Raw genomic sequence first — 24,110 nt, 5'->3', positions numbered from 1 at the left:
AGTTGGTTGAGGGAGGTGATTGTCCCACTCTACTCTGTGCTAGTCCCGCCTCACCTCGAGCACTGTGTGCAGTTCTGGGCACCACAGTACAAAAAGGATGCAAAACTGTTGGAGAGCCTCCAGAGGAGGACGAGGAAGATGGTGAAGGGACTAGAGGGGAAGATGTATGAAGAGTGTCTGAGGTCGCTTGGCCTGTTCCTCCTGGAGAAGAGGAGGCTGTGGGGGGACCTCATCACAGTGTACAACTTCCTAGCGAGGGGGAGTGCAGAGGCAGGCACTCACCTATTCTCCGTAATCACCTGCGGGAATGGTGTTAAGGTAAGGCAGGGGAAGTTTAGGCTGGACGTCAGGAAGAGGTTCTTCACCAAGAGGGTGGTCACAGACTGGAACAGACTCCCCATGGAAGTAATCACTGCACCAAGCCTGTTGGAGTATAAGGAGCGATTGGACTGTGCTCTTAGTCATATGGTCTGAGTTTTTGGGTAGACCTGTGTGGTGCCAGGAGTTGGACTTGATGATCCTTTTGGGTCCCTTCCAACTCGGGATATTCTATGATTCTATGTTGCAAGGCGGGTTCCCCTGTGAAGAGCAACTGAAAGGTGAATCTGGGGCCCTGAGAAGCTCTGTCCCAAGTGACAGGCACCTGTGAAGATGCTGTGGTCTGGGTGAGCCAGAGTGAGTCTGAGGAAAACCTGATCATTGCTGACCAGCACTGTGGAAAATAGAAAGACCATAGGATTTCCAGGGGTATTTGGAATATCCAAGTAGAGGCAACATGAGTGGTGTGTCTTTAGATATCCCTGATGTTCCTGGAAATCCTTTTCTGTGTGCAGCATATTCATCAGGCAGGGTTCACCAGCAAGAAGGCCTGAAGGAGAAACTCTTGTCTTTCCTGGATTGCCAAAGTGCTTGGTATTTCTGTGGTGAAGGCTTTTGACTTCAAGAAGGTGGACAGGGTTTTTTTGTTGTTGTTGTTTTTGGCTGGTTCGTTTTTTTTGTTTGTTTGTTTGTTTGTTTGTTTTCCTGGCAGCACTTGTTTTTAGGTGAAAACCTGGGTTTTCATTAAGATTAAAAGGCAGTAGTGTTGTTGGTTTTTTTTTGGCTGTTGGTTTTTTGTTTGTTTGTTTTACAGAGTCAGAAAGGCAAGTGGTAATTCTCCCTGATATTAAAAAAAAAAAAAAACAACAAAACAAAACAAAAAAACAGTGCTGAATATTGTTTTTTTTTTTTTTTCATTTTAAACAAGAAGAAAAACAAGAAGAAAATAATGCTATGACTTGGAAGCACTTTTTGAGGGCAATGACTGGGACACATCGTGTTTCTGACACAGACTGCACCTCCTGAAATGTTTCAGAGCTTCATTACCATGTTGCCTTGTTTTCCTCAGTTCAAAGTGGAGGATATGGTATGTTGTGGGAGGAGGAGTCCAGTCAAGGACTATGACTTTACTAGCTGCAGACTAGAAATGACAAGTCCCTTAGGCTACTGTAACGTGTTCAGCTAGTGAGGGCCTGACCCACAGGGTCAGACGCTGGTCCTGGCTCTGTGGGTGGGCTGATGGTGGTGTCTCATTCCTTGAGGTGTGATGTACCACTCATGCAAAAAGTACTTTTGTTCTGTTAAGACAAAAACCTGAAGCCCAAGATACATTGATGGCTATATAAAAAAACTAAGTTGTATTGGTGCTTTTTTCTAAGGTGGTTAGTGACAACACCTGATGAGCCAGAATTTGCTCGCTTGCCCCCACTGAAAGCATTGCAATCAGAAATGGTGACTACTGGAACACATGAAGAAGGCTTGTTCACATTGGAGCAGGAATTAGTTGTTGCTGGACTTGCTTGGTGCTGCTTAGCAAACAAGACCATATATTTCTGGAGCAGCACAGGTTCTCTTTTTGGCTACCCATGGTAGCAGGTGAACCACAGGCTGTACAATAGACTATGTAGGATCTGCTGGTGTGCTGCAGGACCAGCCTGGAGGGATGTGGTCCACACTTCTGCACTGTCGGAGGAAGGGTCCTGTGATGCAGCAGACCTATTCTTCTTGCAATGTTTGTTCTTCTGCCTATTATCTCCCTGAGTAGGGAAGCAGTGAGGCTGGGGTTGTACTTGTTCAGAGCACACATCAGCATCATCTGCCAGCTTTCAGAGGAAGGTTGACCACAAGAGCAATTCATGTAGTCACTGTTGTCTGCCTTCCCCCAGAACCCCAACACAAACACCCAATGCCAGTTGTTTTTAAGGTCTTCTAGAAACAGCTTGGTAAAAGGGTGTGTGTACAGACCTTGGAGGACATTTTGCTAACAAAAGCTGTAAGTCACGTGGACTGTGTTAGATCCCTTTCTTGGTAGCAGAAAAGCAACTGTCACCTGCTCCTCAGTGCTAGGCCATGGGCTTGCTGACCTACCGACTGATGCTGTAGGTTCCTTCCCCTTTTAACCAAGTCAAAGCTTTTCAATTTCTTTGTCCCAGATGAGCTTTTTTGACATGGGGAAGCTGAGGAAAAACACACGGAACAGTCATACAGTCAGGGGGACATCAGCTCAGTTGTAAAGTCCTTGTAAGAGAGCAGGCTGTTCTGTGGTACCAAAGCGATTATAATGAGAGCCCCAGGGTGACTGGAAAAGTAGCTGACATAAGGGTGTGGAGGATAGTCTAAATCCCATTAGAGACATCTGGCAATATTGAACAGTGTCATGGGGGTGTTTTCCTCATGAGTAGAATCAGCAGTGCTGCATGGGTGAGGGGACTGTCAGAAAAGGATGTTTGTGGCTGCCTGCCCTTTGAGCATAGAGAGGGACTCTTTGGGATGAGCCCCAGGCAGGCCCATGCCCCTCAGGAGACACCACAATGCATTTGGGCTCTTTGGGCTGTCCTGTGAGCTGGGCAAGTCTGTGTGAATGCAGCTTGTTTCAGCGGAAGCCAGGGAAGAGTTATAGATATGCTCAGGGAGAGCTACTCCTCATACTGAATTGACTTATGAGACAGGATGACCATGGTGATTCTTTACTTTCTCCCCTCTCCTTTCCCCTCTGTTATGCTTTTTTTTTTTCTTCTCCAAAGGCATGTTACTTAACTATGGGATTGTGGAAAACTTGTTAGCAACAGCTCAATCACACTCAAATAACGAAAGCAGCATAGCTTGCCCCAGCCTGTGTGCTCCTGTTTATTTTTCCTCAAATCTTCACCTGCCTCACTACAGAGTTGGAAGAAGGGAGCTGTGATGGGGATGTAACAGTCTTTGATTTCTGTAAAAGTCGTGTCCACTGGAGGAGGAATGAGGCCTGCCCTGTCAGTATCTGCTATGTTAGCATGGGAGCGAGCCTGAGGAGAGTCCCAGGAGATGTGGGACCTGGGAGGTAGTGGGTGAGTGCTGGCTGCTGGGCTGTAGCTGCAGGCATGTGCTTTTCCTCTGTGTTCATGTGCCATCCAGCTTGTCCTGCCTCATGGCACAGCTTGAATCCTTGGTGTGTGCATCTCAGCAGCACTGCAGGGTCAGTGCTGTGGGTAAAATGTCTCCAAAGAAGAGGAAAGCCCTTATTGGCAGGTGCTATGGAGACAATGTTCTGGGGAGGGGGCTCTAGTATCATCCTCCTGGCTGGGGCTTTCTCATGTTCTGATGGGAGTGCAGGTTGCCCTTGCAGGTTTAATCCTGGTCCTTTGGACCAGCTATCTCCTCTGACCACATCTCAGAGAACATCTTTAGAAGCTATTATGTGGAATGTCTGTAAAATACTGTTTTGTCCCAGTGACTTGTCAGGACTGGCTGACCTTCAAAAGCTTTGCTGCAGAGACAGCCAGTCCTCCCAAAAGTGTCTTCTGATGCAGTTCAGGCTCACAATGACTACATTTGTCAGGAATTAGCTTAGTTTTCTACTGTCTGCCTGGAAAGCAAGGAATGGGCTTGCCCTCTGATGGCACATGCAGGAGAAGAAGGGTTTAAGAATCGAGGACAGACGTGACTAGTTTCACTGACACCTCTCTACCCCATAGAGGACCCACTCCATGACCCTGGCAGGTCACAGAGACATGAGTTTGGCTGTGTGAGAACCTGCCTGTTCTCTTGAACCTGCATCTGCCTGGTTCCACACCTGCTTACACTGTCAAGAGTGCAGAGCCATCCCTTGCCTGAGGGATCCCAAACTGTCCTGTAGGAGCCCAGCCTTCCTCCAGAGTCAGACGTGTTCATTGCCTGGGGATGACCTCAAAGAGCACCTGAGCTGAACCCTTTTTTCACTGTCCTTTTGATCTCTGAAAGCAGGTGGAAAAACTGGGGCTTTCTGACACTTCCTGACAGCAGAGAGGCTGAGTGTAAGCTAGAGTGTTTCTGGGCTGTTCTCCAAACCAAGATCAGCCACGTTGCACAAGAAAACACTCTGCTGCTGCAGTTTCTGCTTAGAGCTTGTGATGGCAGCATGTAGAAGGTGACTGGTCTCTAGGGAATAGCAGGCCTTAACGAGTTTGGGTAGCCTGTGCAGGGAGCAGCTCCACTTTGTCTCCAAACTGCACTGTCTGAGGACCAGTTGCCAGCTACATTGGAGGTAAAATTCTCCTGCACAAGCCTTTTTAGCAGGAATAGCTGCAGTTTGGATACCAGCAGGACTGTGGACTTGTTTATATTGCTGTGTCTCTGCCACGAGAAGGCAAAAGCAGAAGACATCTTGAAGTGCACAGCCGTGTCATGTTTTTTCACAGCTCATTCTCTAGTGGCTTTCACTGCTGTAGAGCACAGTATCCCCATAGCACTGCATGCAAGGCAGAGACACCTCTGCTCCTTTTCCAGGGGAGCTACTGAAGTTCAACATCATTAGGATTACGTTGAAGACCAAGAGATCTGATCAGGAAGTTAGCCGTCCATCAAAGGGCTCGGTGCTGGGGCCAGTCCTCTTTAATATCTTCATCGATGATCTGGACGAGGGCATTGAGTGCACCCTCAGTAAGCTTGCAGATGACACCAAGCTATGCACATGTGTCGATCTGCTTGAGGGTAGGAAAGCTCTGCAGGAGGATCTGGATAGGCTGCACCGATGGGCTGAGGTCAACTGCATGAAGTTCAACAAGGCCAAGTGCCGGGTCCTGCACCTGGGGCGCAATAACCCCAAGCAGAGCTACAGGCTGGGAGAGGAATGGTTGGAGAGCTGCCAGGCAGAGAAGGACCTGGGAGTGATGGTGGATAGTTGGCTGAATATGAGCCAGCAGTGTGCTCAGGTGGCCAAGAAGGCCAACGGCATCCTGGCTTGTATCAGGAACAGTGTGACCAGCAGGGCTAGGGAGGTGATCGTCCCCCTGTACTCAGCTCTGGTGAGGCCACACCTCGAGTACTGTGTTCAGTTTTGGGCCCCTCGCTACAAGAAGGACATGGAGGTGCTTGAGCGGGTGCAGAGAAGGGCGACAAAGCTGGTGAGGGGCCTGGAGAACAAGTCCTACGAGGAGCGGCTGAGGGAGCTGGGCTTGTTCAGCCTGGAGAAGAGGAGGCTCAGGGGCGACCTTATTGCTCTTTACAGATACCTTAAAGGAGGCTGTAGTGAGGTGGGGGTTGGCCTGTTCTCCCACGTGCCTGGTGACAGGACGAGGGGGAATGGGCTAAAGTTGCGCCAGGGGAGTTTTAGGTTAGATGTTAGGAAGAACTTCTTTACTGAAAGGGTTGTGAGGCATTGGAACAGGCTGCCCAGAGAAGTGGTGGAGTCACCATCCCTGGAAGTCTTGAAAAGACGTTTAGATGTAGAGCTTAGGGATATGGTTTAGTGGGGACTGCTAGCGTTAGGTCAGAGGTTGGACTCGATGATGTTGAGGTCTCTTCCAACCTAGAAATTCTGTGATTCTGTGATTCAAAGGATATGAAAAGATGCTGAGGCCTAATTAGCTTCAATGAATGGAGCAGTCTTGCACCTTCTGTGAGACTCAACAGCCCCATAAAGGACAATTGGGAAGAGGACAAGAGGTTATTTTAGGAACTTTGAGCTGCTCCTGAGGGACAACATACAGCTTTTTTTTAAAGATCTAACCTAGTATTCAGGTTTTGATCATGCACAAAAAGAGAGATTTGATTTAAATGAAAAATAGACAGAACCAACACAAAGCGCTGTATTTATGCTTTGGATCATGGCAGTGACTGACATTAAATCTTATTTGCCTGTATTTTCAACACCCCAGCTGCTGTGGAGGTTGCTGCTAGTATTTGGTCCATGGCATGCTAGGGTGGCCAGAGGCAAGGTTTCAGTGTCTTCCATGGTCATACAGTTCAGCTCAGCATGGCAAGGTTTCATGTCAGGGCTGCACAGTATTAGCTGGAGCTTAGGTGCCTGAACTATGTACTTCCATGATAATCTCTGCCTGCAAGCATTGTTGCAGAGTGACTAGGAAGCTGGCCTGAGGTTGGGAGGTTGAAGAAGCCTTAAAGAAGCTCTTTAAGCCTCCCTCTTGGGAGGTCGAAGAAGCTCTTTGTCAGTATATGTTACTGAACTGGGGAAGGAAAGGGTGCGCTATTTTGATTGTATTGTAGTCATCACTGAGAATGATGTTTCTAGAAGACCTGTGATTCAGGTCAGTGGCAGTAAGGCTGGAACACATCTAGAGATGTTTTACGACAGGTTATTTCAACTGTTTCTGTTTGTGCAGTTCTTTGCTTTCCTCAAAGTCTTGTTTTCCTCTAACAAAGTTTAAGGATCTTTTGGTATTATGATTCTGGTCCAGTCAAGCAGTTCCATGATGTGTTTGAGGACTTGATCCAAAAACGTTTCAAAATGGCAGGTGCAAGTGGGAAAAAGACTCCGGTGAGAGCTTTTCTGGGGATGTTTTGAAGCAAAGAGGAGGTGCCAGTCACACAAGCTTGGTTTGTACATGCAAAGGGATGGATAACATTTTCACACACAGCACGTGTAGGTGCCTGCATGCCCAGGGGATACCCTGAGAAAGAAAACAAACCCTACTGCACTGAGTTTTGCACTGCTATAAGGAAATAACTGCCAAAGCATTCTCTTTTAAGATGCCTATCTCAAACGTTATGTTTTACAGGAAGAGTGATTTTTTTTTTCTTCTTTTATATTCCATCAAGGGTTTCTGAGCGTTTGTGTTCATTCTTCAAGATTTTTGTCCTTGTCATGTGGACTCAGACTTCCTCCAGAAATCATTTTTTTATGAAGGGCAGCACAAGTATGGAAGGGAAAGTCTGTCCTTTCTGCAAAGAAGAAAAATATAAGGGGCAGGGATAGAGGACGGAGCGGCCACACTGTGACACACGTGTAACAGTGTCTAGGGCTGCCTACAGACAGAGAAGGTGAAATATTTTGACTGAAAGAATGATGTTAAGTGTAGATGATGAATGATTAGGCCTTGGCTTGAAATGTCCGATTTATGTCTTCCTGGCTGCAGAACTGCTATGCTTGTACTTGTGCTATGATTATTTCCCAGTCACCCATCTGGAAAGAGGCCAGATTTCCTATCCAATAATCTATTTCTTCCTTCAGAAAGTACTGTTTGATTGCAAGGATGCTCATTTCAGCTCAAAGATGCTGTTCAGAGGCAGGTGTAGGAGCAGTGTGGCTAGAATCACTTTTTGATTGTGCTGCATAAGAAAGAGCAGCCAAAAAAATGCTCATGAAAGAAATGAAGGGTTGAATTTTATGACCCTCTTTTCTGTCCATTGCTATGTGGTTGGGTAGTGAAAGGGGCCAAAACAGCTTCCGGGGAAGCAAAAGAGAAATCAACAAATATTGGTCCCATCCTTTCATCATTGTTAGGAAGAATGTAGTGAGTGGAGAATGTGAAGAGGAATAGAGATCCAGCTTGTGTTCAGACAAAATGTCTCATGCCTCATTTCTGTCAGCTTCCAAGCATCTCTTTTATATCTTGTTATTCTGATATTCACTTACTAATGTTTCTCTTGCAGCAGAGCTTCTGCCATGGATCAGCAGCTGCTGTCATCTCAGCATAACAAAGAATATCCCTGATGTGCTGAGTTTACTGTCTGAGCAGAAGATCAAGAGCTGAGGACTTACAAATCTTGCAGATTGAGTGGAAGACAGTGTGAAAGGTGATTGTTTCTTTGTCAATATTTGAAATACGAAGTGTTGATATTATTTATAACTTTTTGTAGATGCAAACATATTTTCTGATTCATTTTGCATTTGGTCCACCTGCAGCCCACAGTTCTTTACAGCATTTGAACAAGTAATGAGAATGGTGGCTACAGGCTTTCTGTAACTTGGAAGGTATGATATTAAAATTACTAATGAGCCGGCTTTGTAGAGCAGAGGTAGACTGGCAGGTTATGTTAGGGGTCTGGAAGCTGACCTGACCTTCACATCTTCGAAAGAAACAGCATTTTTTTTTTAAACGTTTTTAGGTGCAAATAAAGTCATAATGAGTTAAATAAATCTGAGCCAGAGGATCTCAGTGCCACAGTTCTTCATTTCAGTAGGACTAAAACAATCACAGAATGCTTTGGATTGAAAGGGACCTTAAAGATCATCTAGTTCCAGTCCCCCTGCTGTGAGCAAGTACACCTTCCACTTGACACCTTCCATTAGACCAGTTTGTTCAAAGTCCCATCCAACCTGGCCTTAAACACTTCCAGGGATAGGGCATCCACGACTTCTCTGGGCAACCTGTTCAAATATGTCACCACCCTCGTATTAAAGAATTTATTCCTAATATCTAATCTAAATCTACGTTCTTTGAGTTTAAAACCATTGCCCATTGTCACTACACTACCAGCTAAAGAGTCCCTCCCTGTCTTTACCCCTTTAGGTACTGGAAGGCTTGTGTAAGTTTTCTCCAGAGCCTTCTATTCTCTAGGCTGAGCAACCCGAGCTCTCTCAGCCGGTCTTTGTAGGAGAGGTGTTCCAGCCATCGGAAGATTAGAGGATGAGAGCAGCCCTTTGGACGATCAGAGATAATTCTTGTGGCCCTCCTATGGACCTGCTCTAACAAGTTTCTGTCCTTCTTGTGCTGGGGGCACCAAAGCTGGATGCAGGGCTCCAGGCGGGGTCTCCCGAGAGAAGAGCAGAAGGGGAGAATCACCTTCTTCACCCTGCTGGCCATGCTGCTTTTAATGCAGCCCAGGATGTAGCTGGCTTCATGGGTTGCAAGATCCACTTGTAACCAAGTCTGTATTCATGTTTGGGATTGTCCCAACCCAGGCACAGGACCTTGCACTTGACCTTGGTGAACCTCATGTTTGCACGGGCCCACCTCTTAAGCTTGCCAAGGTCCCTCTGGATGCTATCCCTTTGTACAGCATGTCAACTGCATTACACAACTTGATGTCATCTCCAAAAATGTTGAGAATCACAGAATCACAGAATTTCTAGGTTGGAAGAGACCTCAAGATCATCGAGTCCAACCTCTGACCTAACACTAACAGTTCCCACTAAACCATATCCCTAAGCTCTAAACGTCTATTAAAGACTATCTAAACGTCTATCTAAACGTCTTTTCAAGACTTCCAGGGATGGTGACTCCACCACTTCCCTGGGCAGCCTGTTCCAATGTCTAACAACCCTTTCAGTAAAGAAGTTCTTCCTAAGATCCAACCTAAAACTCCCCTGGCGCATCAGCATTATGTCATTCTCCAAGTACCTGTATTTGGATTTTGCAACTTGGGTGATGTAGCTTGCTGGTGAAGATTGAGGCAAAGAAGTTGAGTTCTCCATGTTGATTGTAGGCAGGTCTCCTGTACCACTCATTGTGGGGTGCACAGTTTTTTATCTATCTTTGTTGTCCTGTGTACTTGAAGAAACCTTTGGATTATTTTTTCACATCTTTGGCCAAGTTCAGCTCCATCTGTGCCTTGTGGTTCCTGGTACACTTCCAGTGTTCTCAGGCCATCTCTCTATAATCTTTCCAGCATGTGTATCTCCTGCCTCTGCACTTTGTTTTTGCTTTGAGTTTGGCTAAGAAGTTTTGACTTAGCTAAACTGGTCTCCTGTCTTCCCTGCCTGACTTCTTGCATGTCAGGATTGAGAGCTCTTGTGCCCGAAGAAAAATGTCTTTAAATATCTCCCAGCTCTCATTCTCCCTTTCATCTCTTAGGGCAGTTTCCCAAGAGATCCCATGAACTAGTCCCCTAAACAGCCTAAAGTTTGTCTTTCTGAGGTTTAGGGTGTTAACTCTACTTTTTGCCTATCCTGTATCGCTCAAGATTGAGAATTCTGCCAGGGCATGTTCACTACAGGCCAGGCTACCTGCAGTCTTGAGCTGTCCCGTAAATTCTTCCACATTGGTGAATAACAGGTCTGGCAACATCTCTCTTCTTGTTGGTCTTCCCATCATCTGTACTAAGAAGTTATTCTCAACACACTACAATAGTCTCCTTGACTGCTTGCAGTTTGGTGTGCCACTTTTCCAGCAGATATCAGGTTGGTTGAAGTCCCCTAGCAGGGTCAGGGCCTGTGAGCATGATATTTACTGTTGCTGAAGAAAGAACTCCTCTCAGCATCCTCTCCTTGATTGAGTGGCCTGTAGTAGATATAAACCACAAATTTTCCTTTGTTGGCTTAGTCTCTGTTTTTCATCCATAAGCTCTCAATCTGTGCGTTGCTGTTCTCTGTGCAGCCAGTTCCATTTTTTGCATAGGGCATTTCCCATACCTTTCCTTCCTTGCCTATCCCTTCTGAATGGTTTATAGCCATTGCTTGCTGCACTGCAGTCATTTGATTCATGCCATCAAGTTTCTGTGACAGCAATCAAATTGCAGTTTTCTAGCTGGGCAGTGGCTATCAGCTCCTCTTGTTTGTTACCACATACTGTGTGCATTTGTGTATAACAGCACTTCATTTGGGTCTTTGACTGCCTAACCTTTTTCACAGAACCTATTTTGGAGGGTTGGGAGTCATTCCTTACTACCCTGGTAGATGCACTTTTTCACCACGTTGCTTGTGTCACACCCCATCCCATAGGTTTCACAGTAGGAGGTATAAGCACAAGGAACAGGTTGGCTGAGTGACCATTTTCATATTGCTTAACTAGAACTTTTAATTAGAAGATCCAGAATGAGCCATTCACTTCACTGATTATTTCTGGAACCACATATGTTCAGAGTTCTAGCATTAGTAGACATCAGTACTCTAGATCAGTTTTACCAGAGACAGGTTTAAGTTTATGGACTTCATTTAGAGAAATTCATTTGAGATCATTTATGAACTCAATTTAAGTTTGTGAGCTATGTGCAGAAGCTTGCACTGGCCACTCAGTTTTCTGCTTCCTTACTGCTCTACGTTTAATTTCTGTGGTTATATTAATCCCAGGAAACCCCTCACAATGAGGTGATATACTAGTTATCTGCCTTCCGAAGGCAGTCAAGGGTCAATTCTTGAAGGACAAGAAAATCATCAGCAGGAGCGAGCATGGATACACATTGGGGAAGTCATGCTTCATTAATATGATAAGCTTCTATGATGAAATGACCAACCTGATGGATGAGGGGAAAGCAGTGGGCATTATCTACCTGGACTTTTTAAGGCTTTTGACACTGCCCCCCATGAGAACCTCATAGAGAAGCTGCTGATGTACAGGTAAGATGGGCAGACAGTGACGTGAATCAAAAACTGGCTGAATGGCTGGGCCCAGAGTTGGAAGTTCACGTTGGAAGCCAGTAACTAGCGCTGTATACTAGGGGTCAATACTGGGTCCAGTCCTGTTTTAGTGTTGTCATTAATGATCTGGATGATGGGGCAGAGTGTACCCTCAGCAAGTTTGCAGATGACAAAACCAGGAGGAGTTGCTGATAGGCTAGAGGGTCATGCTGCCATTCAGAGGGACCTTTACAGGCTGGAGAAATGTGCTGTTGGGTTAGGAGCCTCCCAGAGTTCAATAAGGGGAAGTGCCAAGTTCTGCCCCTGGAGAAAACCAGCTCTGGGCACCAGGACATGTTGGGGGCCACCCAGCTGGAAAGCAACCTGGCAGAAAATGCTTAGGGGGCCTGGTGGATGCCAAGTTGAACATGAGCCAGCAATGAGCCTTCACTGTAAAGAAGGCCACCTGTACTCTTGGCTACATTAGAGAAAGAAAGTATTGCCAAGCAGGTCGAGGAAGGTGATCCTTCCCGTCTCTCCAGCACTTGAGAGGCCACACCTAGTGCGCTGTGTCCAGTTCTGTGTTCCCCAGGGCATTCATGGAGCTGCTGGAGAATATCCAGCAAAGGGTCATGAAAACAATAAAGGAAATGGAGCGTCTGTCTTATGAGGAAAGGCTGAGAGAGCTGAAACTGTTCAGGCTGGAAAACAGAGTGCCTGAGAGGAAATCTCAATATGTATAAATACCTGAATGGAGGGTGCAAAGATGGAGCCAGAATCTTTTTCAGTGCTGCCCAGTGCCAGGACAAGAGGCAGTGGGCACAATCTGAAACACAGGAGGTTCCCAGTGAACATCAGGAAGCACTTTTCAACTGAGCAGTAGTAGCACTGGATGCCCAGAGGGGTTTAGAGTCTCCCTTTTTGGAGATATTTAAAACCATCTGGATGTGGTCCTGGGCAGGACCACATTAATTGGAGATCCCAGGCATTTCCCATAGTCATAAGAAAGCTCAGTTTTCCCTTTCTGAGAGAACAAATTGCAGGATCCAGATACCTTGAGAAAGGACTGCAGAGACTACTAGGTTGTTCTCTGCTATGAGAATTTAATGCAGTATAACCACCACTCTGGACAAAACAAAAGTGCAGGCACGGGAAACAGGAGTTGTGAGTTGGTGGTGTTAAATCTTCTAGGCACTGTTCAGACTTTTCTATCTTTTATGATTTTTTTTTTCCTGTGATTTCTGTCACTTTCAGATAAATGGAAGATTTGGAGACTAACTTAATCCAGACACGTAAAGCATGTCGAATAGAGCAAATGGTAGCGAAATGGCTTCATCGCTCCCGGGATGGTGCGTCCAGGTAAACATTGTATTTGTTGATCAGCTTTGATCAGAGACAGCACAAGCTTGTTTCCAGTGAACGTGGAGAGTCATAGGTCGCAGTTCTCGCTCAGTGTTACAGTTCCTTCAAAATATGCATACTGCATTCCATAGAAATAAGCAGTGTTTTCAAGCATCTCCCTCATTTTCAAGTGGGCCAAATGTTCCTTCTTTCACCCATTCCTATTTTGTGAACCATACCTACAGAAACACAATACTGTTCAATGTGAAATGTGCTTCTCTTGAAGATGGGCTTGGAACTCTTGTGTCTTGCCATTGGCCCAGGTCTTAAGGACAAGGCAGTGTTGCATTTGCAAGAGATCGTGGCCCGTATCTGCTTTGCTTTTCTAAGGTCTGTGAATCAAAATTAAACTGGATGGAATCCTGGCAGGAGCTGAGAGCTGCAAATTCTCTCACCACATTGCTGGGTGAAGGTGTTGCTTGGACCCATGGAGGTCAGGGCTTGCTGTGGGGCTCACCTGGATTTCTCCTTCCGTGCAACCACTGGACTGAGGTGGCTGAAAGAGTTGTGGCTGCAACTGCCTGGTACTGCTGGCCTGTTATCTTCACACTTCCCTGGAGCCCAGGGGAGCACTGCTGGCCTGCCCACCATGGAGACTCCCATGGGTACCCAAAAGAGTTCTGACCTCTATGTATATTTGTGCAGCCCATTGAAATCGGGGGGTTGTGGAATCTAAGCCCCTTTGATAACATTTTTTCTGACTATATCTTAATTAATCACCAATTTCTTGTCTCACAGTGGCAGACTGCCTGTGACAAATGCCACCACGGATGGCAGAGGCCAGCCTGCCAGCCATGTCAGGCTCACTGTCACGGTGTACAAAGACTTGGTCCTCCATCACTATGGCTTTGAGATTTGCCCAAACCTTCCTCTTACAATTGCATCTGTCACTGCAGGTAAGCACCATTTTCTTCTCCCTACAAGCATATGTGTGAGAAGCCTGAGCTGTCCCAAATAGCCTTTGTGATAAACTTCTGCCAGATGCCTATGGTTAGCACGTGAACCTTGATCTCTGAAGAGAGAAAGCCTGTGTGCCCGTGACATGCAGAGTGCTTGAACTGATTGAGTCTGATTTCTCACAGCACAGAGGAAATCTAAAACAGTGCCAGCTTCACCATGAATTGTTTGGTTGCACTCAGACACAGCTGATCTTGAGAGACACAAAAAGCTGTTTGAAAGAAAAGTTCTTTTTGGAGTTGAATTTGAAATGCCAAGGAAGAATTTTATCTAATCTTACAGTTCTTACTCTGCAGTGAGATCCTGTTGCCGAAAATGCTGTCTGGGCTTAATGCCCTGTAATAGAGAGAGGATCACTGCTAGATACAGGCAGTCTAGCTGGAGTTCTGCTTAGGTCGAGCAAATCAACTCTTCCCCATAAGAAGGGACATAACTCTGCTTCTAAGGTGTTTTTTGTTGTTTGTTTGTTTGTTTGTTTGTTTTTCCTAATAGATACACAAAAATCTTGCTTTGTACCCCCATTGGTAACAGTCTGACAGCCAGAGGAAAAACTGCCCAAGCTGGACAGGTAGATGGTGTGGGAAAGGTAGCTGAAGAGTGGTCTGGGCTCTGACTCCAGCAGGCTATGTAGGCTGTGACATCCCCCCATGTGAAACCTGTGACTAAATTAGCTGAATATTCAAGGGTAAAAAGTGTAGATGGAGTGGTTTTTGTTAGGCTCTTCTTTTTTCCTAATCTGAAAGCATCAGTGTTTTAATAAAACAGACACAGAGAAACTTCTCCTTTTAAGTCTTGGCCATGGCTAAAAGTCCTGTGTTTAATTCCAACCCTTTGTCTTTGTGTTCTGTGTTTTTCTGTGTGCCAGGGTGCTGGGTGCTAGTGTGCTATGTGGGCAAACCTGTCTGGTTGAGAAATAAAATACCTTGACCAGTAGGCTTGTGGTAATGGAGCCAGGGGCTGCCTGCACAATTCTGTTCTTCAGACCAGAAGTCTGCCTGCTCTGTAGCCTCTTGGGTCCTGTGGCTGTTAGTCTTCAGAAAACCTCTTTGTGGGTCTTCCCAGCAACCAGTGTGGTTGAAAAGACCTCCATGCTCTCCTGGGTGGCCAAGGGCCATCATTATGCCAGGAGCGTAGCCTCTCTCTCCCAGGGAGAGGTGTAGCAGGCAGTCTGGTGATCCCTCTCAGTCATCCTGTGGCCTCCCAAGATCCTATGAACATCCCCACTATGCCCAAGGCACACAGTGCCTGTGAGTGCTATATAATGCACTGTGACAATGGACAAGGCACGCACAAGAGGGTTGCTAAGAGGTTTGGTGGCCAGAGAGCAGCCCAGGCTAGGTGGTGTGAATACAGGCTGAGTGTACCAGCTCACATCAGGGCCCCAAGCCTCTTGGCCCCTTTTTATTTTGCCACACAGAGGGAGTTGCTGAGGCAAGCGGGTGGTGGGTGGGAAGAGGAGAGCTCAGTGTGCATCCCCCGGGAAGGAGGTCTGCCAGTCCATGACTAACAATGTGCCAATTGTCCACAGGGAGCACTGCTGATGGGAAGCTGCTGCCAGGTGACCAGCTCCTCCGGATAAACTCCACCATGGTAGAGGACATGTCCATTGAACGGGTGGCTGACATGATCAGGTATGGTCCTGTTCACCCTGTCCGGACAAGGGGACGGGGGCAAAGAGTGGAAGTGTGGGAACCCACTTTCACCAGGGTTTACAACGGTACGAGCAGCTGCTGACCCTGGCTGATTGCATCTGTCTCTGTTACAGGGAGGCTGGTGACGAGCTCTTCCTAACCGTCCTGCGCAGCACGTCGGTAAATGGCTTCTCGAGCACTCTCAGCAGCTGTGCTTCCCATCCTGGGCAGCCCTGGGAAGGTGGGGCAGATGGGGTGGCTTGCAGGATGCATGGGCTTGGCCGAAGCTGTGAGGGAGCTGCAAGGAACTACTGTGCACACCTGTGCCTTTTGAAGAGCTTCTAGGGATAATCAGTGGTAATGCCTCACAGCTCCCCTGGTCAGGGGGCAAGAGCCCCCACAGAATCTGCCCCATGCGGGGGGCTCAGTGAGTGATTTGGAGCTAGAGGCATCCTGAGAAGGGCTCAGGAGGTGCCTGGCCATGGTTCTGCATCAGCCGCCTGTGAGCCAGGAGGGCATGGCCATGGGGAGGCCTCCCCCAAGGCCACAGGCATCTCACCCAGCATGCCATGTCTCGTGCCAGCCTGCCAGGAGCAGCATGGGTGCTACCCACGTGCCACAGCTGTCTTGGCCCCAGAGGGGTCAGGAAGCCTTCTACACTCCAGGACTTGTAAGGCAAATGCTGAGGCTGTGGAATCCCCCACCACCACCCTGCCCTCACCCTCAGTGCTCCTTTAAAGCTCTTGAGTTTTTCTCAAGCCTCGGGTGCTTTCTAGCAGTCCTTCTGACTGTGGGAAAATGTTTATCCCTTTTTCTCTGGGCTCTGCCTGCCTATTCAGTACTGAATCACCTGAGGATTCAGTACTAATCACCTGAGGATTTCCCCTTGATAGTTCAGCAGGCCCTGTGACTGAGCTGAGCAAAGGGCTGGCCTATAAATTCCTCCCCTGCTCTTTACTCTTCCATCTCTCTCCTGAGCAAGCAAGCCTGCTTGTGCCGGCTGGGTTGTGCTTCCCTGATCTATCTCTAGGAAGGTCTGGGACCTGGGTGTTGATCCTACTTTGGGAAGAGAAGCCAAGTTTTAGTACAAACTTTAGTGCTGGTTGCCCATTCCTACAGTGTAAAAATCACCAGCAGGGGTGTACTGCCAGCATGAATTGTGTGCCAACATAGATTTCAAAGTGGGTAAAAGCTGAGCTGCAAAGCAAGGACAAAATTGGGTTTGTGTGCTTTTTGGCTTCTTTTGATGTATGACAGTGGCCTGTAGGAGATAATTTTTTTTCCCTCTAGCAAAGCATTTTGGGAAGTTATTTTCGTTTGATTGTTTGGACTTTTAAATTTAGCTCTGTTCTTTGAAAAAAGAAAAATGTTTGGTTTCCTTCAGAATTGTTGCTGGAGCTCTCAGGCTTAAGGTTAATGAGGTTTCTTGACAGTTCAGTGAAAATGCACTAAAGACAAAGCCTCCTAAATACCTTTTTCCTGCACAAAGTCTCCTAGGTGTTGGCATTGAACAGATGTGCACAAAGCCAAAGTAACAGAAAAGTGTTAGGCAAATCCCATGAGTGGTGGCTTCCTGTCTTTTATTAATTTGATTTCCCATGTCCAGTACATCAGTAAGTCTTGCCAATGCTTGGTCTAGCTTTGGAGATAAAAGATAAATGAGAGATGTACAAGACTTGAATGTCAGCCAGCAAGGGGAAATGCAACTACTTTTCAGAGAAAAAGAGATTAGAAAAACCCTTTATGAGATTTGGAAAAACCCTTCACAGGCCTTTATGCATTGCTTTAGAAGCAAATGGGACACAAATCCATTTTTGTCTTTTCCTTTGCAGGTCACTTTAAGGACACCTCCAAGTACAGCCACAGCTTATCTCTTGGGTTTGGGGTTGGCTCTTGCCCCACTCTGAAGGCAGCTGTGCTTAGAGCTGAGAGGTAACAACTCCCACTGATGGCTATCAGACCCTCTGACGTGGCTGCTCTGGCCATGCCAGACAGGATGGTCCAGGCTTTCCTGGGAGTAGCTGATGGGCATGATGCTCTCTGTGCCCTGACAGTCTCTAGAAGGACTTGCTGGCAGGGCACAGAGACTCCTGCCCACCTCTCTTCCTCTGTCCTTGCCAAATGCGCTTGGAATAAGATGATTCTGTGGCAGGCTGGGAGGCATTTGTGCATCTGCTGAGACTGTGATAAGTGCTCCACCTGGAAGCTGTTTGGGTGGATACTAAGAGATGCTGTCTCTGATCACCTGTTGGCATCTCTGTAGGGAATATCATGGTTTACAAGAGGAGGGACCTATTGGTACAAAAACCTAGTGGTTCCGGTTCCTAAGCTCATGTTATCTCTTGTGAAAGTGTCATGGTGAAATTGTGGTTATGTGACAGCAGCACGATGACATCAAGTTGTCTTTTTAGCCTTGCAGTTTTCTTAAAACACTTGCAATAGGTCAGTATGCTCTAGAAATTGCATCAGTGCTACATACACTGCTGTGTTCATGTGATATGCTGATAGAAGAGTTTTCGTCTATGACTTCAGGCACTCTGTGTGTGACAGTTTATGGTATCCTGTGTTGATACCCATCACAAGCCAGCTGTTGGGTTAACAGGTTTTCTGCAGGATCCTGGTTTCGTTGCAGGAGCTGGGCAGATGCTTAAACACAGTAACTGTACAAATATGTAGCGAAATTGGTTGTGCACAGTATGTGTTGCATGTTTGTCCACTTGTTATTGGGCAGCTGGGTTTGGGCTCAGTGACTGCCCAGATAGGTCTGAAATCCTGCAGCATGCCTGGATTGTGCAGGAAGATGAGAGGCTCCTAACGTCTCCCGCTTCTGTAGGTGCGAGGTGGTGTGGTGGAAGCAGCATTGGCTGTGATTGCACCCATGACTATACTGTGGGCTGCTCCTTCTGTGCATGGGTACAACAGGCCAAGCTGCCAACTGAGTGCTGTTATCTTTTCAGGGTGGGCCTAAGTCATCGTTCCTCACTGCAGAGAAGAGGGCAAGGCTGAAAACAAACCCTGTGAAAGTACGTTTTGCAGAGGAAGTGCTGGTGAATGGACACACACAGGTCAGTGGGGTATGGCTGCACACGGGCACTGTGAGCACTGGTGCTGAGAAGAAATGGGTCCCATGCTGGGCTGGGTCAACATGGCCAGGACCCACAGAGTGGCTGTACCTTCACTGTGCTTGTCTGACTTGGATTTTCATCCAGGCATTTGGTCCCATCTTGTTTCCTGTGCTCCTCGGTGAAGTGCTGGCATCTCCAGAAGGCTTTATCTTTCATTTTCTTATTAGGGCTAATGAAAAATATCTGCATGTGCTACTTCTATCCTTTTGCCACTTAAAGTTTAAGTAAACTTTATGCAAGCATTAGACAGCTGTGACACTGCCACCAAGGGATGTACTAGTCATCTCTTGAATTGCCATTCTCTCCGTAGTAAACCTAGACTAAAGTTTGGGCATGACAAATCCTAACCCTAAAGATAAGAGGTGAATCCTGCTGTCAGTGCTGGTTCTTTTTCTGCCAAAGTACCTGGGTTATCTCCTCCTGGCCCTGGCCAAATGTATCGTGACCCTGAAAAACTGCAGACTCCTGTTTCAGTAAATACACCACTCTTATGATCTTAATGGAGCATTAATGCTGATGACTAAATTATCTCTATGGCAATTGGAAGGAACCCAGAAGCTGCCTTTTGCAGTTGAAACCTGAAACATAACAATTATGTTTAGAAACATAAATTGTTGATGAGCCTCAGCACTACCCAGCCTCCATTTTATGTTACGAGCGCAGTACGTATTTCCATACAGCTGAATGATATGCAAGAGTCAGGTCCCTCAGGATCATGAAGTCAGCATCAGTCAATGCATTACTAGAACCTGTGGGCCTAGCTGTAATCTGGAGTAAATCAAGCTTGTACCAGACAAAACATGAGGGGTACAGGCTTAAGCAATAGGTGAGGCTTTCAGAATGAATTTGTAGTAGTCTATCAGAGCCTGCATGAAAGGAGAGAAATCCCATCTGGATATTCTAGTCAGCTAATTGGATCTGACCAGGAAAGTGATGATACTTAAATTGTAGATGAGAATTTATATATAGATTTCAAGTTCTGGCTGCACAAGGTGATATTCATATGACAATATGTGGAGCTACTAGAAAAATATTGGATTAGGTGTAAACCAGCACAACTTTTCTGAAATTGTTGGAGGAAGCAAAGGCTGTCAAAAATGTGATGTGTTCATGTTACTTAGCATGAAAGAGTTAGAGCTTGTGCTCAGGAGCAGTGGCAATGTTTGCTCATTTTTCTCAGTGGTGACTGTAAGTTGTTTGAACCCAACAAAACAGGCAGTGGAGAAACAAGGAACAAAATTCAGAAGTGTCTTTATATTCTTACTTGTGGTACTTACATGGCATATGGACTCACTATCAAAAGCAATTAAGGTTGTGAGATTTATAAGGTGTTGCACAGCAAATGAAACATAAGAGAGGTCATCTTTAAAATGCCATTTTCAACCTTGGGAATGTCGTGAGAAGTAGAATGAACTGCTTTAAAATTGGAGGAATATGCTGCTTCGAGAACATAAAGATGTGCTGAATGTCAAGTCCAAGGATGGAGGAGTAAGCTTTCTCAGGACGGAAGAAGAACAAGAACAAGGCTAAAAACAAGAAGGAAGGTGCAAATAACCTCTACTAAAGGAAGAACTCTAGACAGCTCCAGAAAGAATATAATATGTTCCCAGTTCTTTCACAGAGCATTCAAGGGAGGTGCTTTTTTGGTAGCATGGATGATTTAAGTATGTCTCGAGCTGAAGGCATGGCTGCTGCCAGTGGGAGGAAAGTGTCAGAGTGGGAGGTTAGTGCCCAGTAACAGGAAGATGTCTTTTCTGACAGCCATTTCTCCTTCTCTGATAAGGCGGGAGGATAGCTCTCAGCTTTTCTGTATCTGTCAGGTCTTCCTATGCTATGTGGGAACCAGACAGTGGGCATATCAGGGCCATGTGCAGCTGTTGAACTAGCCGGAGATACCTGGCAAAGGTATTTGTTAGGCTCTCCTTCCCTTGCTCTGTCCTGGGAACATACTTACAGAATAAGTGGTGCTATAAAAGACAGTTGTAAAAGTAGAGAAAGATTTTCATTTGATAGGCTTGAGGAGTGGAGCCATGTGAACCTCATGAAGTTCAGAAGGGCCAAGTGCAAGGTGCTGCACCTGAATTGGGGCAATCACCAATCAGAACAGACTGGATGATGAATGCAGCCCTATGGAGAAGTATATGAGGATATTAGTGGATGAAAAATTATATATGAGCTGGCAGTGTGTGCCTGCAAAAATCTAGTCATATCCTAATATCCACTCTGGTGGTTTTACCTGTCTGGGCAGCCCAAATCCACCATAACTCAAAAGAAAAGCAAGAAGAAGGTATGCTGGAAAGAAAAAAGAAAAAACAAGTCACAGGTTGAGATAAGGATAATTTAATTAAAAGGAAAAGGAAGAGGGGAAAAAACAAGCAAAGGCTGTGTGGAAGCAGAGAGAGAAGAAAAAAAAAATCTACTTTCCATCAGTAAGCGATGTTCGGTCACAGACTGATGCAGGGCCCTAATAAGCGTAACAGTTGTTTGCAAGGAGAGATGTCTTCATAACGAGATCCCCCCATCTCGTTCCCCTTCCCTACCTTTTATTGCTGAGTGTGACACTGTATGGTATGGAATATCCCTTTTGTTTAGGTCAGCTGCCCTGGTGGTGTCCCTTCCCACCTCTTGCCCACCCCCAGCAGGGTGGCTCTGTGGGGTTTGGAGGGAGTCCAGCCAGCACTGCTCAGCAATAGAAAAAACACTAGTGTGATACCAACGCTGTTCTAACTGCACGTGCAGAGCACAGCACTGTGTGGTTTGCTGCAGGAAAGGTAGCTCCATCCCAGCCAGACCCAGCACACCTACATAAACAGAAGCATGGCATCGAGGGAGGTGATTCTCACCCTCTTCAATGGTCTCATGAGACCCTGCCTGGAGTGCTGTGTTCAGCCCAGGAAGCAAGACACAGACCTGCTAACGTAGGTCCAGTGGAGGGTCACAAAAATGATCAGAGGGCTGGAACACCTCTCGTGTGAAGAAAAGCTGAGAGGGTTGTTCAGTGTGGAGAAGGATCTTAGGAGACCTTATTGCAGCCTTTCAATATTTTCAATGGGGGTTTATAAGAAAGATAAAGAGAGGCTTTTTACCAAGGCCTGTAGTAATAAGACAAGGGGGTAACAGTTTTAAACTAAAAGAGGGTTGATTTAGATTAGACGTAAGGAAAAAATTTTCTGCTGTGAGGGCAGTGAGGCACTGAAACAGGTTACCCAGAGAAGTTGTGGAAGCCCCGTCCCTGGAGATGTTCAGGGCCGGCTTGGATGGGGCTTTGAGCAACCTGATCTAGCAGAAGGTGCCCCTCCCTGTGGCAGATGGATTGGATCTAGGTGGTCTATAAAGGTCTCTTTCAACCCAGACCATTCTATGGTTTATACTAGGATGTATTGTGTCAGGCAGAGCAGCCTGGTGCCCAGAGGCATAATGTCTAATGATTAATTACTGTTTTCTTTTTTGTTGATGTTCTGCAGGGGAATTCTCTTCTTTGTATGCCAAACGTTCTCAAGGTATACTTGGAAAATGGGCAGACAAAAGCTTTCAGGTTTGAGACAAGCACTACCGTAAAGGTAACTTGGTTATCTGTCTTCATTCCCACCACCTCTATTCAGTCCAGTTGCAACAGTGCGTGTAGTGGAACTTGCAACCTCTTAGTTGCACTGGCCAGCTGGTGCCAATTGGATTGTCAACTGCTGCTGATCAAGCTGGATTCTCCTTGTCCTTCCTGAAGGGGAAGCGTTACTTTGGTTCTTTTTCTTCTCAGCAACTGGTTTTCACAGAACTTACAGGAGCTTGGCTAGGAGACCACTACAACTTTGTTAAGTGTGGTTGAAGTTGTGCAAGAAGACAGCTTGCTTGGAGGACTGACAGATCACCAGCTGTCCACACAAACTTTGCTTTCCTAGGAAGCCACATGACCAAATGCAGAGGAGAAGGTTGTTTAATACAGCACTGATGATGTGCATACCTGAGAAGGAGAAAAAGTTTCCTGGTCTGGGACGTGGAGAGTGGAGTCCAGGTGTGTGTATTGTGTGAGCTCAGCAAGTGCACTTTTGCCTTGTTATTTGAAGCCCACGTCCATGTTGCAGCCTCATTTCTGCATTGGTGAAAACATCTTCCCTGCAGGGACTTGAAAACCAATGAACCCCTTGAGATGAAAAGCAGCACCACCTCCCTAGGATTAGTTGTGCTTGGAAGCATCACAGATGAGTTAACCATTATTCTCTTCAAAGTACAAGGCACCAGATTCTAAAGCCATTAATACAACACTTTCCATAATTGTCTTATTTAGATTGAGGCCTAAAAACTGATTTTTTTTCTGGCCTGATCTGCAGTGTTGCTCACTGTTTCTGTTGGAGTTAATGAACTTGGCTCGTTGACATTGATAGCAGGCCGTAATTTCTTTTAAGTGTTAAGTATTATCCTGCAGCAGTGCAGTCACTGTGGAAAGATATGTGATGACCAGACTAGAGATAATTGGGCTGGAAGAATATTCAGGGCAAAGCAAGGAGAATTTATTTGTAATGCAAAGAAAATTTTCTTGAAGAAGAATTTTATTGTCTGCTTCATCCCAACTTCACAAAACTGTTGTGGTCTACTCATGCAGTGAAGTCCCTGCAAACCTTGTGAGAATCATTTGCTGAGCAAATAAAAAGAAAAAAGTGTAATAAAACAAGGAGGCAGTGAGGAGGTGGGGCATGAGTTGAAAAAGGATTTGAATGTACACCTGCAAGGGATTTATTTCTAAAAGATGGATTAGCTCCTCATGTTTGACTTGAGTTTCTCACCTCTAACCTGGAACAACCTTTTCTGTACCGGAGTTGAGTGAAACCCTCACCAGCATCCTCACAGTAACACTCAAATGTGTAAAATACTTCCTGAAATAATTGTTTTCTAAAGTTCCTTTGTTGTGTTAGAGATCCTTGCATAAAACTGATACAAGTCAAATATTTATGCTCACCCCATGAGAACTGAATGCATTGAAGGAGTTCTGTTTCAGTTTGTACTTAGTCAAGCCTTTCATAATGTTTTCTGTTTGCCAAAAACCCATTTATTTCCATGATGCTTAGTATTCCAACAGAACTCTTCATATAACTGAAATATTACATCAAATTTGGTAAGATTTTCACTAATGATTATGGTTTCAAATTCTTGGGGTTTGGTGGAGAAAAATGTTTTTCACCAATTCTTTTCACTTTCTTCAAAAAGTATTGTAGAGTTCTAGAAAGCTAGAATGGTTAACAGCAAACAATCGAACTGAAGGTGACAAAGTGTTCAAAACCACCAAACTTAAAAACTGTAATGCAAAAACTTTGGACATGAAGCAGCCCAGGCAATGCAATTCTAGGAAATTAATTTGATGTCTACCACATCTTGAAGATTTGCATCTTACTGCACTCTTAGCAAGCTGCAGTTTCCCTCCCTTGACGTCCTGACCTACTAAAAATAATGTGTTTTCCTGCCTTCATCTGTTCTTCCCATGCTTCCCCTGCA

At 45.9% G+C, this 24,110-nt stretch overlaps 1 protein-coding gene across 4 annotated transcripts in view; it reads left to right on the top strand.

The window, feature by feature from the left end:
- The window catches only part of LOC309889731 (FERM and PDZ domain-containing protein 1-like), a 40,067-nt gene that overhangs the window by 5,543 nt on the left and 10,414 nt on the right, over positions 1-24,110 (top strand). For 3 of the 4 annotated variants that reach the window (XM_082782740.1, XM_082782738.1, XM_082782737.1), the window contains exons 2-8: positions 7,888-8,031; positions 12,767-12,871; positions 13,652-13,809; positions 15,399-15,501; positions 15,636-15,681; positions 18,459-18,566; positions 22,091-22,186. In XM_082782740.1, the coding sequence (XP_082638866.1) occupies positions 12,771-12,871; positions 13,652-13,809; positions 15,399-15,501; positions 15,636-15,681; positions 18,459-18,566; positions 22,091-22,186 (612 nt within the window). In that variant the 5' untranslated portion in view covers positions 7,888-8,031; positions 12,767-12,770. The remainder of the gene's footprint in view (positions 1-7,887; positions 8,032-12,766; positions 12,872-13,651; positions 13,810-15,398; positions 15,502-15,635; positions 15,682-18,458; positions 18,567-22,090; positions 22,187-24,110) is intronic. The other variant, XM_082782739.1, reaches the window with a different exon arrangement.

Source organism: Aythya marila (assembly GCF_965140915.1).
Source record: "Aythya marila genome assembly, chromosome: Z".
Taxonomy (NCBI): Eukaryota; Metazoa; Chordata; class Aves; order Anseriformes; family Anatidae; genus Aythya; species Aythya marila.
The sequence above is the reverse complement of the archived record's forward strand: the minus strand, read 5'-3'. Positions and strand labels throughout refer to the sequence as shown.